Source organism: Sylvia atricapilla, chromosome 16 (assembly GCF_009819655.1).
Source record: "Sylvia atricapilla isolate bSylAtr1 chromosome 16, bSylAtr1.pri, whole genome shotgun sequence".
Lineage (NCBI taxonomy): Eukaryota > Metazoa > Chordata > Aves > Passeriformes > Sylviidae > Sylvia > Sylvia atricapilla.
This window is the reverse complement of record NC_089155.1, coordinates 1851955-1878465: the sequence shown is the minus strand read 5'-3', so window position 1 is coordinate 1878465 and position 26511 is coordinate 1851955. Positions and strand designations below refer to the sequence as shown.

At 46.1% G+C, this 26511-nt stretch overlaps 1 protein-coding gene across 1 annotated transcript; it reads right to left on the bottom strand.

The window, feature by feature from the left end:
- Positions 1-515: 515 nt before the first annotated feature.
- EIF2S2 (eukaryotic translation initiation factor 2 subunit beta) lies at positions 516-10511 on the bottom strand. The gene is given in 10 exon segments (XM_066330541.1): positions 516-990; positions 1623-1708; positions 2109-2165; positions 3010-3158; positions 3560-3660; positions 3937-4072; positions 5067-5126; positions 5128-5171; positions 6083-6266; positions 10353-10511. Coding segments are annotated over 10 exon segments (1008 nt in total). The 5' UTR covers positions 10368-10511; the 3' UTR covers positions 516-814.
- Between the last annotated feature and the right edge of the window lie 16000 nt (positions 10512-26511).

Below are 26511 nucleotides of genomic sequence, written 5' to 3'. Positions count from 1 at the left end.
GCCACCATACAATGACATTTAGACCTATTTGTTTGTTTGTTTTGCTGCATTTAGATTATTTTTAAAGTGATGAAGAGTGCAGGACTTCAGAAATATAAACATTTCTCTATTAGAAACTGCAAGATTTAGTACTATGACAGTATGAAAATTTACAGTACAGTTTATTGATTCTGTGTTAAGATTCAGCACCAATCTGGTGTCTGAGAGCTATTTTTGCCTAATTAAGCAATACCAGCATCCCCTGACCCCCATCTGTGCACAAGGCACCCAGGGCTGTACAAGCAGGAGCAGGGCTCATGTTGGCCTGCCAGCCCTGGGACTCTGTGACTGGTTCCTCTGCTTCATGACAGCATAACTAAAATAAGCCTGTTATGTCAAAGCAAAATAACCTTTATCTTAAAACTTCATTCTGGGTCTTGGACATAGCTCAGTGACATGATCTGCAGAACAACACACCAACCATTCCCACCGGTGTTTGAAGCGGAAACTGAAGGAAAAATCCAAATCCAAGACACTCACTGTTATAGTATCTTTAATTTATCTTGTGTTTTACAGAAGTCTGAACGGATTAAAAAGCACCTCCTTTCCCACCACGCTCCTTACAGTTGGTAAAATATATTCAATGAGCAAATGTATGTGAACAGCTTGAGGATCTGCATCTTGCAAGGATTTCACAGACCAATCAATCAAAAGCCAAATTTCTTGTTGTTTTTACAACCTCGCTTTAATACAATGGTAAATCCACTCGGATCGCAAACCTGTCCAGTCCCATCTCCCCAGAACACTTTGCCAACTCCAGTGTTGATTAGCAAACCTAGTTAGCTTTGGCACGAAGCTGTGCTCTCTTGCCTGTGACAGCCTGGAAGCCTGTTTTGATGCTGGCCACGGAGCAGCGGGAGTGGCAGGTCTCACACTGCAGGAAGTATAACCGGGTGTCCTTCTGCAAGATGGTGTCGGGGGAGCGGCACGTGTGGCAGGTGACATACTCCTCTGCAGGGAACACAGGGGAGTTAACCCAGCAGCTGCTGCACAGCTGTCTGCAAAAACTCTTCCAACACACCCACCAGCTCAGAGGGGCAGCTTATGGGAACCTAAAAATCGCCCCTGGTTTATGAGGAGGTTTTGTGTGGCACGTTTTGCACTGACGCTGTTTAAAGTTAATAACCAGTACAGAGTTCCCACTGAGGCTCCCTGAGCTGCTCTGCTGAGGCAGCACTGCCAGGTGTCAGCAGCTCTGGTACTGACACAGCACTAAAGCAGGAGCTTTGTGACTCGTAATCTGAGTCCTCTGACCAGCCGTGGCACACAAACACTGTATCTGTCAATTCCTGGGTACACAGACTGCAAAATTAACAACTACTTTTGGTTTCCACAGTCCTCATCAAAGCCCAGACATGAAGCTCAGATGAAAACATGCAGTTCTCAAAAACTCCGTTTTTCTTGGCATGTTTTAGTGCAGGACAGAGTACAGCCCATGGTCTAACCACGGCAGGATCACCTGTATTTACATCATTCCATGATAAAGGAAATTGTGGCTCCTCAGCCTCCCCCATGGTGGGCACACCCTTGGGCCACACATGGGCCTGAGAGAAATCTGCAGTGGGAAAGGGAGTTATACTTACTGATATATCTTCTCAAGACATTTTCTATCTGTTTTTGCTGGAATCTTCCTTTGATTACCAGTTGGTTGTTACCATCTATTGAACCACTAATTGAAAAGAGAAAATAAATTATTTGATTTGCAGGTGTGAAGCATTAAAACAAATCAGGAACATGAAGCAAGATAAGGATGTGTCCTTCAAGAAGAGCACAGCCACAATCGTGTCGTAGGGCACAAAAAAAGGCAAAATTCTGAGGTACGCAGAGCTACTTCCTACAGGAAGTTTTGCCCAAGTACCTCAGGGGAGTGAACAAGACCATTCCCTTGGACTTGGGAGTTTCCCTCTGTACCTCCTCACTAAAATGTTCTCTCCTCAATCACCCAGCACAGCACTGAAGTGTAGGGAACAAAGGCCTCATGTTCCAGCACAACTATACAGATCTAACCCCAAGAATGTTATATTTAACCAATATCAACCCTAAGCATACCCACAGCCCAGGAGCCTTACCTTGTACCCAATTCTGCCAACAGAAATGCCAGGAGATGTTTTGGCTGACGATGTAATCTGAAAATAAAGTAAGGAAATGTTTAACCTTCCCGCTTTAGAGAAATTTAGTTTTTATACAGGAGTGGCATTCTAACTTAAGTTAGAAAGTTTCAAAGGGAACAGTGCCAGGGGTCTGCACCAAAGACCACACACACAATTACTGAGGACACAAGAAGCCTGAACAGTCCACACAAAAAAATCTCCCACTATCCCCAACTCAAGATGACAGCAACTAGTGAAAAGAAGTTTTCTATTAAAGATTTTTCATTCTTACTGTCCCATCCCCTGAAACAACATTAGTAGCTACCATTAAAAACTCCCTTTAGTGCACAACCCAGATCCTCTCAGCAGGGTTTCACCAGGCCTGTTTTCTGGCACACTTCTGATACCCATCAGATTTGCATTCCCAGAAGTGCTCACAAAGAGCAGAGCTGCCTTCACAAAACATAATTATGACATAGATATCACTGCAGAAAACAGTGGGGAAACACTACTGGAGTCCATTTACCAAGAGAGCAGTATTTGTAGTCAGCTCAAATTAGAAAGAAAGAACTTTTCCCACCCTTCTCCTCAAGACTTGCACACAAAATGTCACTGGTGACCCAACCTGACAGAAGTCAATGAACTCACCAAGTTTCAGCCCATGTACCATTTTCATAATTTAAGTATAAAATTAGAAATTATCACAGTAAATCATGTTCAGAAATATCTTCTCACAGAGAAATGTAATGAGCTCTCTGACTGAAATAGCTTCCACTCCTGGTTTGCCACAGTCACTTGCCAGAAAACTCTGCCTTCAACACAGGAGCACAGAGCAGTGCATCCATCCGTTATTCCTGGGAAACCCAAAGGGGAAACTTACAATTTGCAGATATCTGTGAAGTTGACAAAAGATGTTTTCTTGGTCCCTACTCTCACAACCTGCGGGGGCTTCATGACAAATTTCCGCTTCTCTCCAGCCACCATGTCCGGGTTCTTTTCCCGCATGATGTTAAAAACTCTGTTGAGCAACTGCAAAACAAGGGATTCACACCCATGTGAGCATTTGCCACTTCTCAAAGCATCTCACCTCTAAAATCCACCTGAAACAACATTCACAGTATCAGACTATCTTTGCCCAAGAGCACTTCCCCACCAGCTTCAGAACACCTGAAAATGTTCTGATAAATGCAAAATCCCAACACTGTTTCCCCAAGGGTTTTGCTCTGCCCATGGCAGAGGTGTTTGAACTATGACCAATACTGCCCCATGTGAAAATTACTGTGAGAGAAGACATGTCTTGTTAGAAGCTCATGAGGAGAAGCTAACTATAAGCACTTCACTTGGAAGTTAGAAATAGGAAATATGAGCATAAGGCTCCACTGATGCAGATGAACATGGAAAATATGTTTTAAACGTCTCTGGTACATTACCTCATCATATGTGTAGTCCCTTTCTGAGCCTGCCCACGCAGGTCCTGACTGAAGGCTAAAGGAAATTCCATCATCTTTTTTGCTATCTTCATCCTCAAATGCTGTAAAGAAAGTTTTTGGGGATTCATTAAGAAACATTCTTTAACCTCAGACTTACATGATTTCTAAAAGGTACACAGGAGAAAATTCCACTAAGATGTGGACTCAAGTCTTCTCTGTCAACAAGGGATATCAGCACTCATGGGAATTTTATACAGTGCTTTTATAGAACATTTTTCTGATAAATTTTGGAACAAAAAAAGGCATTAGAACAGAGCTTATACAAGGTGGACTACATTTCACGTTCGACATCTCACAGAGCTGGGCTATACTTCTACCTTCATCCTTCTCCATTATTTCATCTTCATCTGGGAACTTCACATTCTTCTTTTTCTTCTTTTTATTCCCCAGCATGATATCAAGGTCATCTTCAGGTTCTACTGTCTCTGGCACATCTCCTTCAATTTTCAATTCCTGCAAAGAAGTAAGACTGTAGTTTATCCAGAGTTAACCACAGCCCTCCATTGCACAGCATCAGAAATAACACCAGCTGCACACTACAGAGGGGAATACTGGTGACATCCACCACAGCCCTGAAACCCAACAGGTAAGAATGCAATTCCAGCACGTTAGAGAGAGCCCTATACCCTGCATTACTGCCATGAGCAGGGACAGATTTATACCTTCTGGCATAACTTCTGGCTAGCCAGGAACAAGGTCAGGCTGCACTTAAAGGCAGCAGCCATCTGAGGACAGAAGAGAACAAAACACCCCTCGTGGAGGCAGCAAGGGAAGGCAAAGCTGTGCTACTCTAATTTGTTATCACAATTCTGCATACTGAAAGAACACAGAGCAAGAATTTTGTCTTCTGAGGCAGATCAGAGGAACATTTTCTTCCTCAAAAGGCAGAATCTGTAGAGGAGGTTTATGCATAACATAACATTTCTCTATCCTCTTGCTCTCTGGGCTTGCCAGTTACACTGACATGTGATACAAAAACACTACTTGGAATAAAACTTGAGAAGAGTAAAAATATCTTGTACACCTTCTGGAACACAGCACAGTAGCCAATCCTTTCCAAAGAAAACACCAGAGTTGAAAACACATTTCTTGGCAGAAATGTGCACTTTATTTGAAGTGCTGGCCTTTAAAGGACTGTCCTGTGTGTGGCTTCTGACACCCAGTTACCTTCCTAACCCCAAAAGACAATTAACCTTGAGGTTAATTAGCCCTCCCTACAGACTGGTGAATTACTTGCTGGTTGCGCAGAGCGGGCAGTTTTTTCCACTTCTGGACAAAAAGCCCAGGCAGGAGCAAAATGTTCATCAAAAAAAATGAAAGACATGTAAAGTTTAGTTATGAACTGCACCAACAAACAGTGACAGACTTGAGACAACCCTTGTACTGTCACTCTCAAGAAAATGGAAGCAAGAGAGTCTTCAGCCATAGTCAAGTTACATAAACAAACCTTTACGCCTTCTTCTGCTTCATCTATATCAAATATCTTTTTTGTTTTTTTCTTTTTTTTTCTTTTGATTGAAGAAATTTAAATCATCCAAGTCATCTGTTGTATCTAAAAAAAACCAAAAGAAAGGAGTGTCTAAAGAAGTCTAACTGCAGAAACAGTTCAGACATTAAGGTTTCTAATTCACATCCAAATCTTTAAAACATTACAGCAAGACATAAGCAACAATCTGTAATCCCTGTGGATATCCTTGGTTTGAAGAGATCATCCTCCTCTGCTCCCAAATGCTGTTTTGGTTCTGCATATTCTAACTGTGTCTTTTGATTCTGTAAATGTTTAATCTTTCTTTCTGCTGTACAAGACAAATTAGTCACTTTTGTCATTAGAGATGCTTGGACAAAAAATGAAAAGTGCAGGAGGAAGGTACAGTTTCTTTGGTTTGCAGCAGGAGGCAATTTTAACACCAAACTGGATTTAAGTTAATGGCACTCTCTGAATTAGGTAATCTTGAAAAGACATTGGCCTCAATTTAAAAGGCAAGCTTTTATACACAATCACACACTTACTTCCTGAAAAACTCCAAAGAACACTTGGGTCATCACACTCAGAATTGCCCAAAACCTAGAAACTCCTTTAACCATGTTTCTGTTACTCACACTATTGCTTAACTGTTCCAATGAAAAAGAGCCATAATTGTGGAATGACTGCAACTGCACGTGGAAGATTTAAAACTTCACACTATTTTTGAGAGTCTCTTTTCAGTGCTTTACACAAAGGACTGCTTGAGTTAGAAAACTGGAAATTACATAAGCCCCAAGGAGTTTGGTGATGTCTGTAAACGTGATTCCAAGCAGGAGGGCAATCTGCCCTCCAAACAGGCAGCAGAGATTACTCACAAATCTCTGAACAAACCAAGGCTCTGGCATATTTATTATATTCTGGGATGTCAAATTCTTGAAACTGGGCTTGTAGTCTCAAAACAGCACCTTTGAGAGTTTATCTATATGGATTCACTTTACCTTTCTTCCTGCTGTCTTCTTCATCTGCTTCAACATCTTTGTCTTCTGTTGGCTCTGGTTCAACTTCCTTTGTTTCTGATTGCTGAGTCTCTTCCGCTTGTGTGTCTCCTCCTCCTTCCTCATCCAGCATGAAGGGCTTCTTCTTTTTCTTCTTCTTCTTGCTCATAGTAGGATCGAAAATCATCTGTAAAAGTCAAGAGCTCCTTAGCAGCTCAATAATCATCCCCCATTTATTATTTGTAACACTTTTCCCAAACTGCTCCTCTGCTGCAACCTCAACCGTGTGAACTACAAGGAAAACTGACAGAGTTCACAGCATCTGCTACTTTTCCTGTAGTCCTGTCACCTCTTTATTAGTGCAGCTGAAAAGATGTCAGAGCTGTGACTCTCTGACAGACTGGCTACCATCTATATTTTATGACCATTATGGACTCCAATTCTGCAGTATTAAATACAGCACCACTCAACACATGGTCTGATCACAGATCACTTCCACTTGTAAGACACATTAATTCCCAGATTTATCCAAGGCAAGATTTGCCAACAACTCTCTTGACAAGAACACTCTGGATGAGGAGGAAACCTAGAAGAGGCTGGTCATACAGCAAGACATCAGCTCTAAACACTGTGGAATGGCAAAGGTCTCATCCTCCTCCCTCCCCAGACGAGAAACTGAACTTCACTCACCAAGTGATTAAAAGCTGTTAATGAGCTCTTTAGCCAGCAAAGCAGCTTAATTCACCTTGTCTGGCTGTGAAAAAAGCACTAACCCCAGACTCACTTTTAACCTATTCAGCATCTGCAGCCCTAAGGGATTCTTCCCAACACATTAAAGCCTTTTGTTTCATTTCAGATGCAAGGTAATATCTCAACTGTTGGTCAATTTGTTACACACATCTGCCTGGACTGTCACACCATAGTTTATATTAAATACAACAATTTTAGACACTTCTCCATTGTTTATTTTTTTATCCAGTAATGGAAGAATGTTCTCACAGAGCTGTACTTCACCACCATGAACATCCTCACTTAGGAAAGAACCTGCACTTCACCAAGGAGCAGTTCTCCAACTTCTTGCCCAGGTACCTCCTGAAGTCTGGTGGCTTCCCTCTCCCCACAACACCACCTTTCCTCACACTTCTAATTCTCTTACACACGCTGTTGTTGTGATATTCTTCCCATTTTCTGAAACATGCTTCATACAGGCTCAGCTGAAGGCATCAAACTGCTCATATGGGTATCTGAGGCACAACACTCCCAAAGCCTGCACATACATGGGGGCCACTGAGGCTTTCAGACTGCTCAAGAGGGTCTTCAGTTGCACACGTTGTGCTGGAATGATCTTCAAAAGAGTTCTGCCAGAGGGCTTTCCTCTGCTGTTTCCTTAGACAGTGGTGCGAACCACGCTGCTGTAACACAGAAATTACAGCATGTCCAACTGGCTCCACATCTGCTTCCTCCTGGCCCTCCCCAGCCTGCTGGGACAGCAGGAGAGCTGCCTGCATGGCCACACTGCAGCCTTGGGATCAAGCACAAGTGGCTGACTCATTTCCATGAAGATGCTCTGCAAGACACTGAAGAGGTCTTCATTGTCTCATGTGAAACAAACCTAAGATTATGCCTTGATCAGATGTAACAGCCTCTAAGAAGGAACCAGCCCACCTAAATCACTCTTTTTGTGAGGGAAGAGCCATTCTGAACCACCATAAAGGACCTCTTGTGTCTATAGAGACTGAGTGCAGCCAAACCACACTGAACTGAACACACCAAGACAACTGGATGCAGGAGACTGGTTTTCAGCATAAACCCAGAAGACCTGAGCACCCAGGCAGCAGGCCAGGCTTCTGCACACCCAACACCTACTCAGAACATGTCACACGCCACAGCCTGAGGAGAAGGAGGCCTAAGCTTGAAATATTTTGTTCACCAAGGGCTTCAACAAGCACTCAGCAGGAGCCTTAGGTCACATTTGCTTTAGTAAGTCATGACACAAACGAACCAGCCTGATAACCCAGCTGGTCATGTTCTGCCTGTCTAAGGCAGGCATTTCCAAACTTTCTATACTCCTTTTCTCTGCTCAGCACATCAGCTTAGTCTGAACTTCATGCTACCATTTAGTGGTGACAAACTACAAAGTTGCTGGTTTTCTACTGAAGGAGCCACACCCCCAGCACAAAAACAACAAACCTGGATGCTTTTCCGGTGTGGAAAAAAAAATCATAAATTCCCATCCTGTTCCTGCTCTCAGAGCCAAATTCCCATATGGGGTTTTCTCCTCTGCAGACCACATGGTTCCTTCTCATATCCATCTCCATATATCTGCTCCTTACTTCAAGTGCCTACACAGTCAAAATCCCAACTTACAGAAAATTTGCATGTGAACAAACAGAAAAGGGAAACAGAATCAAAGTTTCGTAGATGAAATGCAACTCAAGACTGAAGCCAATGATCCTCTGAACTGCTGTGACAGCGAAAAGGGCTGGGATTCCAACAGAAGTCACAAATAAAAGCCACTTCTTTAGTCTGAATAAACACAGGCATGTCTAAGCAGACATCACCCCTGCCCTGATCAAGTCAGTTCAGGTGTCTTTACACTACACTGACTTATGTCTAGGCTAAGAGGCAAAATTATTAAGACCAAGCAGCACCTAAATTTTCTGGCTTTTCAAAACACACAGCACTCTACTGCCTGAAGCTTCACAAAACTGCGATTCAAAGAACTTCTAGCTCTTCAGTGGAATGATGTACTTTGTAGAATTTTTAATAAAGTAAACAGACATTAACAGAGCACTTCCCCCCACAAACTGTGCCTGTGCTGCCCCTGGCTGTGCCCCAGCTCTGGGCAGCACTCAGGGATGTTCCCAGCAACGAGTTTCATTCATACACAACCCTGAAAACTTTAAGCTACAGCTCAGCACAATGAACTTCTTACCACCTATCCCAGTTCCAGTGTTAATTTGTCTTCATGAGATGTGACCCTCCTCGACTTCACAGACTTTAAGAAGTTTCACCAACTTAACAGCAACACCAAAGTATTTGGCTCCCAGCAACCAGAGACACAGAAATTCTGGAAAGCACCTGCACTCACTGAGGAGCAGTGCCAGCTCGGCTGTGTTATCTGCCATCCTCTTTATTTTCTGCCACATAAAGCAGCCCAGAGGTGGAATTTCACTATGGATCCCAGGAATCAGCTCAATATCAAATTAATCCACTATGCAAGAAAAACAATTTTTACTGATACAAACTAAATACAAACCAGGACACACCATGAACTGCTGCATGGCCCTGTGATCACCTGAGTCAGACAGCACCTGATGCAAGCATTCCTGAGTGCCGAGAACAGCCCAGACATGAGAACTGCAGCTCCCATGACACAGGCACAAAAATGCAACGTATTCATTCTAGATATTAAAGCAGCTGAGTAAGTCTGTCACAGCTACCACTAAAGTAAGTCGTAATTACACCGGTTCTCCCTTATGACGTAGGACAAGCCTGACTCCAAGGCTTGAGTGATCACTTTGCTCTGAAGGAAACAGGCCACACAGGTATTTTAAACAACACCAGAAAGAAGCTACAAGGCCAGAAGCAGACATCTCTTGGATCCAGCCAGAGCAGCTTCCCATGGGCTACACCAGGCTGATGAGCACCTCACACACGGAAAATTTCCTTTTCCCCAAGAGAACAATGGAAATGAGGCCAGTAAAGCTGCTAACACAGGGCATTTACAACAACTGAAAAATTTCTCAGATGTATCAACCTCCCTAGTACTGCGCCTAGACAAACACCACCGTATCTGGAAAACGTGCAGTTATCATTTGTTCAGACGTTGCTACGCGGCTCTCAAGGTTAAAACCCGAGATATGAAAGCTCCTCAACGCTGCGTTTCGCTACAGAGCGCAGAACACGATGGAGAAGCGGCGGCGGTGCCATCTGCCTCCGTCTCCGGCTCCTCCGTGCCAGGGGCGGCCACCGGCAGCACACCGGGAGCTCCAGGCGAGCTCCAGGCCTTCCCGGGACCGGCGGCACCAGCACACACCCGCGGTTCCGGCGGGGCTCCAGGCAGGGCGCCGGCGCCGCGTCCGGCCCGGCCTGCGCCCCCCGCGCTGCCTCAGCCCCGGCCCGGCGGGACCCCGGCCCCGGCCCCGCGCAGGGCGGAGGCCGCGCTCGCTGCAGGCCTCAGGCCCGGCGCCCACATGGCGGCGGCCCCGGCGCGGCGCAGCCCCCGGGTGCGGCTGTCCCGCAGGTGGCGGCGGCGGCCCGCGAGTCTCACCTCGTCGCCGGACATGTCTGCGGCCGGGGCCGCGGGCCGGAGGCGCCGGGGTCGGTCGGTGCCGCGGGGTCACTCCGTGCTCGGCTCTTGCATCAGCGCCGCGCGCCCGCCCCGCCCCGCGCCTGCGCGCGCCCGCCGCGTCGCCTCGCGCGACTTGCGGCGTTCCCGCGCTGCGCACGCGCCGGGCGGCGGCGGGAGCGCTGAGGGCAGCGCTGAGGGGAGGGGAGCGGAGGGGAGGGGAGGGGAGGGAAGGGAAGGGAAGGGAAGGGAAGGGAAGGGAAGGGAAGGGAAGGGAAGGGAAGGGAAGGGAAGGGAAGGGAAGGGAAGGGAAGGGAAGGGAAGGGAAGGGAAGGGAAGGGAAGGGAAGGGAACACTGCCGTGTTCGCACAGCCCCGCGATCCCGGCACGGACCGGGACCACGGTGCGGCGTCTGGTCTAAACTCCCACCTCCGGCGGGGGCATCCCAAAGCATATCGCATGGGATTGCGTCTAGATGGTTCTGGAATGTCTCCAGTGAAAGAGACTCCACACCCTCCCTGGGCAGCCTGTTCAGGGCTCAGTCTCTGCACAGGAAAGAATTTCTTCCTTCTGTCCAGGTGGAACTTCCTGGGGGCATCAGGTCCTGCCCATTCCTCTGGTGCCATTGCTGGGCCCCAGGAAGCAGAGCCTGGGCCCTGCTGGGAGCCCTCCCTGCACGCAGGGACACACAGGGCTGGGGGCCCCTCTCAGCTGGGGCTCCAGGCTGAACAGCCCCAGCTCCCTCAGCCTTTCCTGGGCACAGAGATGCTCCAACCCCCTCATCAGCTCTGCAGCCTCTGCTGGCCCTGCTCCAGGAGCTCCCTGTCTGCTGTGCTGAGGAGCCAGAGCTGGACACAGCACCCCAGATGTGCCTCCAGGGCTGAGGAGAGGGGCTGCAATCCCTCCCTGACCTGCTGGCAATGCTTCTCCCAGTGCTTTCCAGGATCCCAGTGGCCACCTTGGACACAAGGACACACTGCTGGCTTGTGGAAAGTTTCTTGTCCACCCCCAGGTCCTTAACCACAAAGCTGCTTTCCAGCAGGTTGGCCCCAGCCTGTGCAGTGCCTGGGGCTGTTCCTCCCCAGGTGCAGGACCCTGTGTTGGCCCTTGCTGAATTTCAGAAGGTTTCTCTCTGCCCATCTCTCCAGGCAGCTGAGATCCCTCTGAGGGGATGCACAGTGACCCTGATGGGGAGGCATCAACCGCCTCATCCAAGTCATTGATGAACAAGTTCAACAATAGTGGGCCCAGGGGTGAATCCTGGAGGACACCACCAATGACAGGCCTCCAGCTGTGCCACTGTTCTCTTTGACTCTTCTCTTCTCTGTTCTCTTTGTTTGGTGTTGGGATGTTGGCATTCCCATGCAAGTCTCCTTTACTTGCTGAGCTTTTCCTGACCTGGCCCTGAACAGAGATTTCCACCATGTCCTAAAAGTGAGCCCTTGATGTCTGTAATGGGACATTTTGTTGTAAATACCCCATTGTCAGAACATCAAGGGCTTTTTTTTTTGTATGTAAGAATGTACATTCTGCTTTTTAATAATGTGGAAACACCTTTGGAGATCACGGCTCCTGGGACACAATCAGTTCCTATGGCAAGGAGCCTATACTTACTCTTGAATACAGAATCACAGGATCACAGGCTGGAAAAGGCCTCTGAGATCATTGAGTCCAAGCTATGAGCCAACACTGCAATGTCAACTAGATCATGGCACTGAATGCCACATCCAGTCTTTCCTTATGCACTTCCAAGGACAGTGACTCCACCACCTCTGTGGACAGCCCATTCCTATGCCTAATCACCCTTTCTGTGAAGAAATTCCTCCTAAACAGCTTTAAGCCCCCAGGCAGGTGTCACGTACCAGCTGGAGAAGAGATTTGACCTTCATACAGGTGCAGGTTGGTTGATCAGCCTGTGAGATCCCCAGATTTGGAGACTTGTGGGTGTAGGAAAGGACTCTGGAGAGTGTCTGGTACAAGATCCTTGCTCATACAGGGGCAGCAAGAACAGGTTTCTCAGGACCTTCTGCTGGGTTTTGAGTATCTCTAAGGATGGGGCCACCACAACTTCTTTGAGCAACCTCTTCCATCTTCACAATAAAATGTCTTTTTTCTATGTTTAAGCAGAATTTCCTGTATTTCAGCCTGTGCCTTCTGCCCCATTTGTCACCCAGAGGAGTCTGGCTCTGTCTTCTATTCACCTCTGTACACACTGATATGATCCCCCTGAGTCTTGTCTTTTTAGGTTGAATGACCAGGCTCTCTCAGCTTCTCCTCATATGTCAGATCCTCCAATCCCATTGCCATAAAATCACAGAATATTTTGGGTGGGCAGGGACCTTAAAAATCATCTAGACTGAGCCCCCTGCCGTGGGCAGGAACTCCTTCCTCATTCCATTTTCCTAATACTATCTAATAAAAGAATATGGCACCAATGAAAACATCTATTTACCGTGAGGTGTTAAAATTCTGCCTCCCTCCCAACCTGACATTTAAAGGTCACCTGTTTCATGCAGGATATCGTGTTAGAGCAGGTAGAGCCAGCAGCCCAAACATTGTTACATGATTTGTTTTACATTTTAGTATTTCCAGACCATTTGGAGTCTTGAAGGCCCATAGATAACTTCCCATTAGGTGATGCAAACTTACGCACACTCTATCATTTAAACTTTGTCATCACTTACAAGAAACATCTTGTCTATCCTTGCTCTTCCTTTCCTGTGCCTTTCCCACTTGCCTTAGTGGGCAGTGAGAGCCCTCAGCATGCTCTGTTAGCAAAGCCATCACTTTGGAGACAAAGCAGGCACCAGGACAGGACCAGTTTTAGCTTTTACCAAGATGACTACAGTACTTTTCTCTTAACCCCCTGAAAACCAGCTTCAAAAGATTACTTTTCTTTCTTGTTTCTTTACCACTCTGTTTCTCTGGGTATTTGTCCCACATTTGTGTCTTTGTGACTTGCTCTTGTGTCACAGGGATGCTGCGGATTTTCAGGTGCTGCAGGCAGCTCTTTAATCAGAGTCACAGAGAATTCTGAGCTGGAAGGGACCCCCAGGATGACCCAGCCCAGCCCCTGGCCCTGCACAGACCCCCAACAACCCCACCCTGGGCACCCCTGGCAGCGCTGTCCAAACACTCCTGGAGCTCTGGCAGCCTCGGGGCCGTGCCCATTCCCTGGGGAGCCTGGGCACTGCCAGCACCCTCTGGGGAAGAACCTTTCCCTGATACCCAGCCTGACCCTCCCTGGCACAGCTCCAGCCATTCCTTCAGTCCTGTCCCTGGCCACTGGAGGAAATACGTTGATCAGATACATTTGGTATTGCTGTAACACTGCAGCTGGTATCCCACCAAATTCTTCTTCCTTCTTTTGCTGCAGACTCTTGCTTTGATATTGCTGTCATATGAGACTGTCCACTCTGGGATGCTTTTCTCTGGCATGAGGCTGGAGCACATGGGTTGCTGATGGCTGTGCCTGTACTGCCCCAACACCTTCCTCACTGCCCAGGACTCACCCAGATCAACCTCCTGTCCTGAGACAGGATAATGATATTTTTGTATCATCCCCAGTTATGTGTGTCTATGCTGTTCTTAAAAACCACCATGGACAGAGATTCCTTCCACTGCCTCTTCAAGTACCTGACAACAAAATATCATCACTCTTCTTGCTGAGACTTTACCCAGTGGCTGTTGCAGTGTGTCTGAGGATACACCAGCTCAGTGTTCCCTGTGTGATGTCACTGTGCCCCTTCTTGTCTTGCCCTCACAGCCTTCTTTTTCAAAACATTCAAATCCAGCCCCTCCAACCTTTTTGTTCTTGATTCCATTGCTGTCTTCTGCACCTCACTTAATGTCCATATTCCTGAACCTCAGTGCCCTGTTCTGGGCATAGCACTCCCATCAGATTCCCAGGCAGTAACAGACCAGCTCAGATAATTCCCTAATGCCTCATCCATAACGTATCTGTTAACACACTCTAGAATAAGATTCTCTGTTTTCTTTGTCAGTAATACTTGAGCACTGTGTTTTATTGATGACAGATATCCTGAGGTACTTGATGATCAAAAATCCCGAGTTTCCCTTCAGCTGGGCTGCCTGGTGAGTAACACATAACACAGTGCTGTGCATGGTGCTTGGAAAGTCTCAGGACAAAAGGAGCTGCCAGGAGTGCTGGGCTGCAATTTCTCCACACAGACACCAAAACACTGTATTTGAAGCTCCTGGTTGTAGCCCCACAACATCAAAGCGTACCCAGAAGATCACCTTACATTTATTTTTCCCCTTTGTGTGCCAACAGACTGTTCAGGATACAGGACTTCCCTGTTCTTTCTTCTTCCTTGCTTTCTGTGTGAATTAATTAGGTTCCAGAAATGTAAGAGTGCTGGTGCATTATTTGTTAATTAATTGTTACCAATTACATTTTGCCAAGACCAGGTGGACCTTGTATCTTTGATCTAATATTTTAGGGAAAAAAAAATCATACATGAGTTTTGGTAAGAAAAGCACAATCTGGGTTACAGAGCTTGTAGAAACACACAGAATTAAAGATTTCTTCTACTTTTTTTTTCTTATTTTATTGATGAGCAACCGTTGTGACAATAAGGAAGAGGCCTATAAGACAGCAGGTCAAATAGAATTTTAACTTCAGTAATTAAAGCTCAAATCCTTAAAGCTCAGAATCTGAGTGCAATACAAGTATTGTACAGTTACCCAAGTTACAGGGATGAACAGTCACAGTCTGGCAGGAATAAACTTCAAATGCAAACTTGAATTTGGGAGGATGGCACTGTGGAAATCCCAATCATGGGAAACACTCTTGTGGAGGTTGTGAATGTGTTTTTGAGTATTATGCAGCCCTCCAAACAAATTTCCCATGGATTTGCCTGGCTGAATTTCATGCCCTGCTCTTGGGCTTGTTGTGATGCTGAAGCCAGACTGTGCCACGGTGCTAAAATCTGAAAACATCACATCAGTTTGAGGTAGATATCACACACCTAAACTGAGATTATGGAATCATACGTGGCTCATGTTCAGCCTGAGGAAGAGAAGGGTTCAGGGAGACCTCAGAGCCCCTTTCAGTACCTGAAGAGGCTTCAAAAGAGCTGGCCAGGAACTTGGGACAAGGTTTTGGGGGCAGGAGAAGGAGCAGTGGCTTCTCACAGCTAGAGGGCAGGGTTAGATGGGGTATTGGGAAGGAACAGGTGGTGAGGCCCTGACGTGGATTGCCCACAGAAGCTGTGGATGCAGAACCCCTGGAAGCGTCCCACGGCCAGATTGGATGGAGCTTGGAACAACCTGGGATAGTGGAAGGTGTCCCTGGCAGGGAATGGAATGAGATGGCCTTTAAGGTTCCTTCCCACTCTAACCGTCCTGGAATTCTCTGATTCCTGTGGGTTGTGAGTGGGAAGAGCCACGGGCACAATCCCAGAGGGCCGCGTGCGGCGGCTCGGAGCGCTCCCCGTCCCGGGGATCCGCGTGTGGCCCCGATCCATGAGCGGATCCCGAGGGAAAGCCGCGCCCCCGCTGCCGCCAGAGGGCGCCCGCGCCCAGCAGCTCGGGCCCGCGGCGGGAGCGGGGCGGAGAGCGGCATTCCATGGCCATTCCACGGGCCATTCCCTGAGCCGTTCCCTGAGCCATTCCCTGAGCCATTCCCTGAGCCGTTCCCTGAGCCATTCCCTGAGCCGTTCCCTGAGCCATTCCCTGAGCCATTCCCTGGGACTGCCCGGGCGGGACAGCGGCATTCCCTGAGCCGTTGCCTGAGCCGTTCCCTGAGCCGTTCCCTGAGCCATTCCCTGAGCCGTTCCCGGGGACTGCCCGGGGCAGCGCCGCAGAGCTCCGCGAACAGCCCGGACACGGCACCCTGGGCTCCAGCAACGCAGGGATTTTCCCTTTTCTCCTGCACCTCGTTCGGTAAGGGGCTAAGTGGGGGCACGGTGGCTCGTGGTACAGCTCAGAGCACTATTTTTCCGAGAACATTGGAAGACCAGTCAGCTCTCAGTTCAAATTGTCCAGAAACAGTGAGTACAGACTCACTGTTATGGTTGAAACCACTTGTGCGTTCTTTGCAAAGGGAAGTTTAAACACAGCACTCGCTATTTCAGAAGAAGAGGGGAAGGCAGGACTTTGTTCTTCTCCTGACTCTCTTACAGCTCTTTCCTGGGATTTGAACATGGTGTTTACAGACATATTCAACAGCTACTGAACAAACCAGGTACGCAGAATTCACCAAAAATTGTAGGTATAGAGAGCCCAACTTCCCTTCTGTCACAGCTCAGTTTGCTAAATTTTCTGCCTGGACAACCAAAGAGAGTGTCTTTGAAATAAATGCTTTGTCCAATGTGTGAGAAATGCTAATGTTGGGAACTCTAGCCTTTGTCGTGTAACTTTTACAGTCAGATTTCTACCAGCCTGCTTTGGTAGCCACAGTGCAGAGTGTGTCCAGGAAGGAGGTACCTGGAGCTCTAAATCACAGGTTGTTGCTGTTCATTGCTCTGCTTGTCAAAATCACAGAAAAAATCCATTTGGGAATAAAATAATATGCAGATGGGGCTTTTGGTAGCTTCCCTTTCCAATATAGATTAAAAAAAAAAAAAAAAAAAAAAAAAAAAAAAAAAGGCGAGAGAGAAAGAGAGAAAACATGTTTGGGTATTAAAAAAGCCAGGAAAATGAACACACAGCTTGGACAAGCTGTGGCTGAGAAGGAGCAGGTGAGACTGAGAAGGAGCAGGTTGGTCCTAGAGCCAAGAACAAGGTTCGTGTTCAGCCCCTCCTGCACAAGGAACAGAGGACTATGCCTTTGGACATAATCAAAACTGCATCCATATTCCCTGTCTCCATCAGCCTTTTCTCTTCTTGGAGAAAACAGGTGCAAGACTCACATTTGTAGAGGCGTTACTTTTTTCACTCAAGACTTCCCTTGAAGGCTAATTGAGATCAAATTAGTGGTCCATTGTTCAAAGCAGCACTGCAGTTCTGGGCTCACATCTCACTCAGGAGAAATTGTCACTAGCTGTGGTCCAGGCCCACTCTGTGTACACAACATTTTAATTGCATCCATTGAAGGAGGGAGTGAATCCTGACTGAATGGCCAGGAAACACTCTGTTCCAGGTTTATATTACAGAAAGCTGCATGTGGATAAAAATGTTGAAGATATGTCTAGGAATGATACAAGAGCATAAAAAACCTTTTCTCGATCTCATGGAAATGCCCCCTTCTGTCATAAGTTGTGAGCAGGAGGAAAATGGATACACATGGACATGATTTAGGTTATTTTCTCTTTAGGTTATTTTCTCAGCCCCTTAACTGGAAGTTGACACATACCTATTGGTGATAATTTGTAATATGAACAAACACCAGGGTTTAAGTGTTAACAGACCCAAATTACATCTTGGTTCTGGAATTCCAGCAAAGTCCTTGACGAAAATAAAAACAATTAGATCCATTTTTAAGCTGTGACAGATCTGTGAATGCAGATATTTCACTGAATCAGCTCCTTGTCTTCCTATTACCTAAAGTTTTAAATGATTGAGTTAAGCCCAGTCAATATAAATCTGCAGCAGAGGAAAAAACAAATGTTGAGTATGTTAAATGTTAAAGCCATTCCCATCTCCCACAGACCATGGATACTTTGTTCCATGTGCAAGGCTTGCTACTCTAGCAGCAATCTACACTTTTGCAGGGATAGATGCACTGCTCAGACCAAGTGACTGCATCAGCACACACAGAGGGGCTGTCAGCTCCAGGAGAAAAATCAGGGGGATTTTTCAGGTAAGAGTTCTGCTCAGTCTCTAATGAGCACGTTACTGTACAAGGTAGGAAAGAATTGCAAACACTGGTGCAGTCAGCTGGGTTAAGGGACACTATACAACTCACCCACATTCCTAAATGGGATTTCTATACAGCTGTAGTTGTCAAATGGAGGCTCAGTGGATTTTGTACACAGTGAAAAGAAAAATGAAAAGTGTATTCTGGGCATATTGTGGCCTTGCTCACAGAAATGCCAATATTGCCTACAATATCCTGAAGTTGCTGGCCTGAAAAGAAACTCTTTTTTTCTATCGTTCTGACAGTAAGAATCTTCTTTGATTCTGTGAATTATTTAAAAAGGAAAATTTAAAAATGTTATTTGGTTCTTTGATCTTATTTTCAAATGGTGATATCATGGAAGCAAGCTGGAAATGCCCTTCCTTCACCGGGAGAAGAAGCTGTTCAATCTATGAAAGTCGGTGTATTTGGCAAATTTTGAAAGCCTTTGCCTTTCTTAGTGGTAACAGCAGACCCACAGAAAGCCTCCAGTGAATCACAAAGGAGCTGATTTGGTTAATGAGGGGATGGTTTCAGTAGTCACACGTTTTGATACATTCCAGTGCTTTGGCACTCACAGCCATGGACGAACAAAAAAAGTCTTTTAAGAGTCCCTGTGTGTCTGCACCCAGCATCACACCACCTCAAACACACCTTTGGCTTCACACAACACCTCAGCTGGCCCGGGAGCATGGCATGCTGCCCCTCTGAGGCTGCTGGTGCCCCTGGAAAGCCAGGAGAGGATGTGCCAGAGATTTTTTGTGAGGCTGCCCAGGTGTTGTGGCAGTTCCTGGGACTGAATCCTCCCTCCACAGTGCTCTTTACGGCAGTGGCCTTTTGGAGCACAGAGCCAGACGGAAACACTTGGAACTGCTGACACTTTGCCCCAGGCTCTGAGATTTTAAGTGCCCAATTGCCATTCATTTCTCATGTGAATATCTGGAGCACACATGTGGGCTGTGCAGCCCCTGTACAGGGTACACCAGTGCTCAGCCTTCCTTAGGAACAAGCTCTGACAAATGGGCAGTTTTGAAACAAAATGTAGTAATTTTTTTTTAAATTGTCCAGTGTTCAGATGGATCCGAGAGGCAGGTGAAGTGCTGAAAATAAGAAAAATTGTTTTGTAAAACAGGCAGAAGATTCAGTTATGCAATGAAACAGGAAAAATGTATCTTAGATGAATATCAGACAGGGCTTTCTCTACGAACAATATTTTTAGCCTATTAGCTTAATGAAATTGCCTTAGAAATCCTAACTTCAGGCCAACCTGTCTTCAAGGTACTAAAACAATTTACAAACTGTTGGGCCAAGAATGCTGCTTCTGTTTCTTAGAAGCAGTGTCAAAGGAAATGCACAAAGATTGTTTGTAGTGTGAGCATGCAGGCACCGCTATCATTAAAATCCATATTCAAAAAAATAACACTTGATTTGCACCAGACACAGGCGAGTGTCTGGACCTCGTGCTAGTGACAAGCTAGCTTAGACAAGATGCTCATCCTGGGAACTGAGGGTGATTTCAGTGCCTGTTGTCTCCAGAGAGTCAAACATTTGCAGGATCCAAATGTCTGGGAGTTTAAACCTGAGCCTGTGCTTGTGCACAAAAGCAAAGAAAGATCATAGAATGCTTTGGGTAAGAAGAAGGGACCTTACATCTCATCTCGTTCCAATGCCCAAGATTTCCCATAGGAAGTCTTTCCCATAAGGATAACCATGGCTGTGTTTGCTTTGCTAACAGCACCTTTGGGAGAACCAAACAGCACCCAACACAGCGGGGAAGCCTCACGGAGTGTTCAGGGCACATGAGCACATCTGGATCTGCTGGATCTCAGTTGCTAGGCAGCTCCTACAGCTGGGACTGTGACACCCTTGTCCCAATAACTGGAGGTACAATTCAGCTGCAGCTGGGAGAGAGAATTCCAGAGACAGCTTCATGTGTCCCTCCCTCCCCTTCACAGGCTCTCACAGCAGCAGGTTCTGGACTGGAGCTTTTACAGAATGGAAAAAACAAAACTGTCTCCCAGCTCCATGTTTGAAGGAAACATGAACACTTCAAAGAGCAAGAACCCATGCTCCCTTTCCATCCTCTGTGCTGTCTAGTGTGTGTATCCTGAATCAGCCCTGTTCACCCGCAAGAGCTGATGTCCCATCTCAGCAAGGGACATGGCAAGGGAGTGTGCTCTGGCTGCTGCTTCTCTCTTCAATCTCTGCAGGTGATGGACAGCTGCAGAGAAAATATTCTGTGTTACAGCAATAAGCCTAACAGACACCGATTATTAGTCATAAACCAACAGATTGCTCACAAACAAAAGACAAAAGAGGTGAAGACAAACACAACTGACACCACTCTAAAGCAAAAGAAGCCCCAAAAACCAACCGACCCAAAACCCAATAGCAACAACAAAAAAACTCCCAAACAAACAACAACCAAACAAGAAAACAGAGAGAGAAAAAGAAAAAGGAAAAAAATATAGCAATTAGCCTTATCCTGGTGGGCACTGGAACAGAGGAGGAGACCCTTCTTAGGGTCTGTGGGATACACAGCAAAGGGAAGGGCAAAGGCTGCAGATAAGCCCAGGGTTTCTACCCACCCATCTAATGGGGTTTATCTTTGAACTGCAAATACAAAGCTAAATACAAATTCGTTCCCAGCTCTAGGTTTGAACATAAGGATGCAGGTCCAGAAAAGAAAATAATTCGGTGGAAGAGGGAAGCAGGCAGCCCTTCTGATCTGCCAGTAGCACCATTATCTTCCCAGTGTAGCTGTCTGGCAAACTCTGGGCTCCCAAAAAGTAATTTCAGTATAAGTGTTTCCCATAATAGTATGCTTTCCCATAAGTATTTCTTTTATGGTAAGAGAGCCATGACATTTCTTACAAGTAAACCTCTGCATTGGTGTTGAATACTTTTATTTATACAGAGACAAGTGAGAAAGAAAACAAAAGTCAGGAGCTCAAGTTGCAGAAGTGAAAACCGTATTTCTTCTCTAGATATCTTGATCCCTAAATCATCTGAAGGCATCGGCAAAGCAGCTGAAATGTGCCTGATGATTTATGAAACATTGCCTCACACCCAGCTGCTTTGTTGCCCTCAAACACTACACTCTCATTTGGCTGCATTTTCCACTCCATGCAATAGATTTTAATTTTCAGTCGGGTGTTAGCTTAAGAATACAAGTGCCACAAAGATTTATCCATCCCCATCTACATCTTGAAAAGGTTCAAGCCATTTACTTACTAAAATATGCTCTAAGTGCATCTTTTAAGAGCTGGGAGGTTTTCACAATTTGAAGGCCTCTAATAGCACCTTTGAGAGCACCTTTCATTTTTGCTGACTTTCTAAATAAGGGTGCAACAGTCACGGCCAAGGCTGGACCCAAGTCCTGCAGGAAGATGATGTTTACTTGAAACACTCAAATGATTTAGCCCTGGAGACTGGTTTGAATCATGCCCTGTGAAGGGACATGATTTTGGCTCAGTGCAGGAAGACTGTTCATTCTATAATGAAACCCTTACTCCAGAGAAGCCCCTTGCAGGAGTTCCAGCATATGACTGTTTTAGCATTTCCTGCCTGGCCTATGAGCACCACATCTTTGCAGCAGCACTGGGAAAGGAGTAAAATCCCTTTCTACAGGCCCCTTTCCCTTTGAAAAATTTGCCCATACTTGGGAACCCTGTGCACTAAAGCATCTTGGACTATCTCACTTCAATTCCATTGCTTGTCAGAACATACTCCAGCTTTGCCATGGGTGACACTGGGTTTGTGGTTATTGTTCTGCTCTGGATTACACATTGCTCCCAAACCACAGGCTGCAGAGCCCAGGGATCCTGATGTTCAGCACTTCCCTGCCATTTTCATCTCCTTCTCTTCGGCACCCCTTGAGGACACAACTCAAGTGATGTTTTGAGCTTGGTGGCACAGTTCACACAGACAGGGCAAGCACAGATTTGTGCTGCAACTCAAGACACTGGGTGGAAGGTAACAGGCAGCCCAGGCAGGAGCCATTTGGAAAGAGGTGCCTGAGGGGGACAGAAGTTCCTGCTGTCCCTTCTGCACAGGAGGAGCTGGGAGGCCTTCATTTGTTGAAAGATTTCTTCAATAACTGACTTAAGTCCCTTGCAGTAAGCAGTCACCATCCCAACATTACTTCCCTTTCTTGCCAGGAGGGGAGAAAATCCAATTCACTCACCATTGTTATCACTGCCTTTTTCTAGGACAAACAGATTTTCCTGCGTCATGACCAAATTTATGACTTTATTATTGTTGCAACAGTTGTGAAGCTAAACCACAGTAAACAGCAAGGAACAGTAACCCAGGAGAGAGATAAATCCAGCCTATAAAGTTATGATTAGCTCATCTGCTCACTGGTAAATTGGAGATTTCTTTTGTCCCTGATCTTGCCTTTCCCTTGCATGTATCTCTCTTTTAAGCACAATCTGGAGCTCCCCCCACCCCTAGAGAGGAACAAGCACATGGTAGGTGGCCCTGGCTGGACACCAGATGCCCACCAAGCCTCATGGAAATGCCTAAGACAGCATCCACATGGAGCAATCCATGAGGTAATTCCTTAGACTGGTTCCCTCATGTCCATGGCTTTTTCACAGCATGGGCTCTGTAAGTACATAGGAAGACTATTCCTGCCCTGAGAGATGTAGGAACAAATCTATAGAATCACTCCAACCATTTTCTCTTTGGGGATGCATCCTGTGCTTGCAGCCATGTGTTTCATCCAGGTCTGGTCCACAGGCATAAATCCTGGGATGGGATTTACCTGCCTGTTAGACCTGAAGTGGCATTAAAGAGGTTCTGACAATTGCTGTAATTTTTAATACACAGTGAAATTTAGAAAACCCAGATCAACAGTTATATTCTTTCTGAACAGGTAACAGCAGAAAGATTCTCCCTGGAAAATCTAGGACAAAGTCTCTTCATATCAGAAAATAAAAATCCTCTTTTACAGTGATAATTGAAGCCATTTGTTGCAAGAAACTTGAACCTGAAATGAAAATAGAAATAACAACCTCATCATACACTTCCGCAGAGAACTTCAGCTTGCAGACAGGAAGCAAACACTTTCTACAACTCAAACCAATAACAGGTTTCCTAAAAAATATAGCTTATTTCCACACACTTGCCACCAAGAACTGTTTTTAAACCTCACTATGAAAAATTGCAGTTCAATATTGTTTTACAGGAGAGCTGATAATTCCCAGCAAGTGATATTCATCATCTGGTAATGAAGTCAATTTTTTTACCAGGGAACATTTTTCACTCTTTTTGTTGTCATCTTTGGCCTCACCAGACAATTTTTTGCAATAGCTTTAATATATCTATCATGTGGTTTTAATGAGGTTTATGTGCAACTTGGAATCCTCAGGGAAAAAAAGGGTTGGAGGGGATAGAAAAAAGAAATGTAGCTGTTCAAGAAAAATCAGAGATACTTTAATCTCCGCCAGTACACTTCTTGTATTCTGAACCCACTAGTGCTGTTTGGAAGGCAGGCACTTGGTCTATCCCCAGAGCAGCATATCTGCCAGCACAGGGAGCATATCAGCACAGTGCAGGTTTGATTGTGAATGGGTCAGTCCAACAGGGTACCTGTAAAAACAGCTTCTGTTGGTCTGTAACAAGGATCACACCAGCAAATAAATATCCCTCTGGTCCTTGACCACTAACCATGAGCCAGCGGTGCTTGGAATTGTGTCCTGAGGCCCAAAGTGGCCACTGGGATCCTGGAAAGCACTGGGAGAAGCATTGCCAGCAGGTCAGGGAGGGATTGCAGCCCCTCTCCTCAGCCCTGGAGGCACATCTGGGGTGCTGTGTCCAGCTCTGGCTCCTCAGCACAGCAGACAGGGAGCTCCTGGAGCAGGGCCAGCAGAGGCTGCAGAGCTGATGAGGGGGTTGGAGCATCTCTGTGCCCAGGAAAGGCTGAGGGAGCTGGGGCTGTTCAGCCTGGAGCCCCAGCTGAGAGGGGCCCCCAGCCCTGTGTGTCCCTGCGTGCAGGGAGGGCTCCCAGCAGGGCCCAGGCTCTGCTTCCTGGGGCCCAGCAATGGCACCAGAGGAATGGGCAGGACCTGATGCCCCCAGGAAGTTCCACCTGGACAGAAGGAAGAAATTCTTTCCTGTGCAGAGACTGAGCCCTGAACAGGCTGCCCAGGGAGGGTGTGGAGTCTCTTTCACTGGAGACATTCCAGACCCCTCTGGACACACTCCTGTGCCCTGTGATGGCCCTGCTGTAGCTGGGAGGTGAGACTGGGTGTCTCACCATGGTCCCTTTCAGCCTGACCCATTCTGGGATTCTGTAATACAGCATTCTCTACTCCTGCCTCAACATTTTCTCTTTCTGTCTGCTTTATCTTTTATGTATTGGAATATATAAAAGATTCAGAAAGTACTTTTGTGCATAACAGACACTTAAACCAGGAAGCCAGACATGAGGAATTTAGGGTGTGAATGGCAAGCTGCCACATCTGCTGTTCACTAGACCACACTCACTAAAATCCATAAATTGTGTGTTTAAAAGTTTAGGCAATGGTAAGTTCAGAGTGATGCTGTTTAGCTGAGGACTCCTCAGTTAGGGATGAAGAAAGGCAGCACCATCATGGTAGAGAACGTGCCATGGATAATCCCCATGACTCTGATGCACAATGTGGGCTATCCTGGACATCCTGTGGGCCAGAGTTGGATGCTTAAATTAACGCTCCAGGGAGAGCCAGTCCTGAGAGGGAGGTGACAAGATTGCACTGAAAACAATACAACAAATGTCAGCAGCAGCAATGTGACTCCTGCCCTGGGAGCTGCATTCCCACACGGCTGGCACAGCCTCCTGTCTGTCACCTTGCCAAAATCATTTATCCATTAACAAATAGCTGAGTTTTGCAAAGGTCACCAACTAGGTGTTGGGTTGAGATTCCTGAATTACTTGCTCTGGGAGGCTGTCCAAGTTGGTGAGGATTGGATTCACAGCAGCCTTAAGGAAAAGCCTGGCTGGAGTCAAACTCCTGAGTCACGTGCCTGAGGTGTCCAGTGCAATGGATCAGTGCAGCCAGATGGACCAGAGCTTCAGGGCCTGGAAAAGGATTTTGAGAACAACATGTTCTGAGGGAGCAACAGAGTGATTGGGGAGACAAAAATGTACTTTTCAAATCCCTCCTGCCATCTGATGCTTGGTTGAGCCATAAATATGTCTTAAGAGAAGGCTGCTGCATTTTAAATACTTTGTTTGATTAGGAGGAAAGCCCAAACCTCTTAACAATTGCAGTACCATTCTTATCAAATATTCCAGTGAGTCACAGCTTGTACTTCATAGACCCCCACTCTGCGCCGCCAGGAAAATTTGAGGTGCTTATCTTGGAGATCATCAGGAAAAACATGCATAAAATGGGCAGGGGTGTGGTGGGGCACCCAAAGGCTTTGAAGTCCTTTCCATTTCAGGCCAGTTGTGGGGATCTCTTGGGAAGGCTGGGAGAAGATTCCCTGTGCAGACCCAGCAATCCCAAAAAGTGACACAGTTTGGGAGGAATATCCCTTCCTCGACAAGCAGCTAGGTGCCATCTTCCTCAAGCCATTTCCCACATTCCTGATTAATTTTGACTCCTGTTCCTTCATTTTTTTAAATTTTTTTTTTTTTGCTTCACAGTTTTTTCTTTGCATGTTGCTGTTCCTCCTTTAGCTTTCACATCACTTAAAATGATACAATGGTGTTTAGGATTTGGTGTTTGCCAAATTGCAACCTTCAAAAGGAAGACTTCAGGAGAGGTATCTTGGATATGTAAATGTATTACTGTTTTGGAAACTCTAAATATAGTGAAAGGAAACCAGAAACAGGGGTGGCATGTCTGGGGAGCAGGAGGAGCTGGTAAGGCAGATTGTCCTTCTGCCTGAAGATATTTAATGTAATTTATCCCATCTGCAAGCACTTCATGCACTCATGCAAAACTCCATTCTGGGGATTATCACATTATTCCTCGTGAGGTTTTGTCTCACTAATGACTCAGTGCTGTTGCTCAAATCCTTGCCAATGGCTCTGAGAAGCAAAGGACTAAGAAACCACTGACACTCCAGGCTGAAAACAAGCTCATAACCACACCTTGAGATGGTTATACCCAGGAAAATCAAGTTGTTTCCAACTGACTGTCAAGAAAGAAAGAATTAAAGAAATGTGAAGCAACATATCCCCTCCCAATATTTATCTCTGCAAATAGAATGGAGAATTATCATAAATATTGCAACAAAAAGCACCCACCCATCCCTCAGTCTCATATGCCATTAGGTTCTATAAAGTTTCGGTGTCTTCTCTGGAAAAATCACAGAAAATAATTGAGTTTCTGGACAACTATTCCC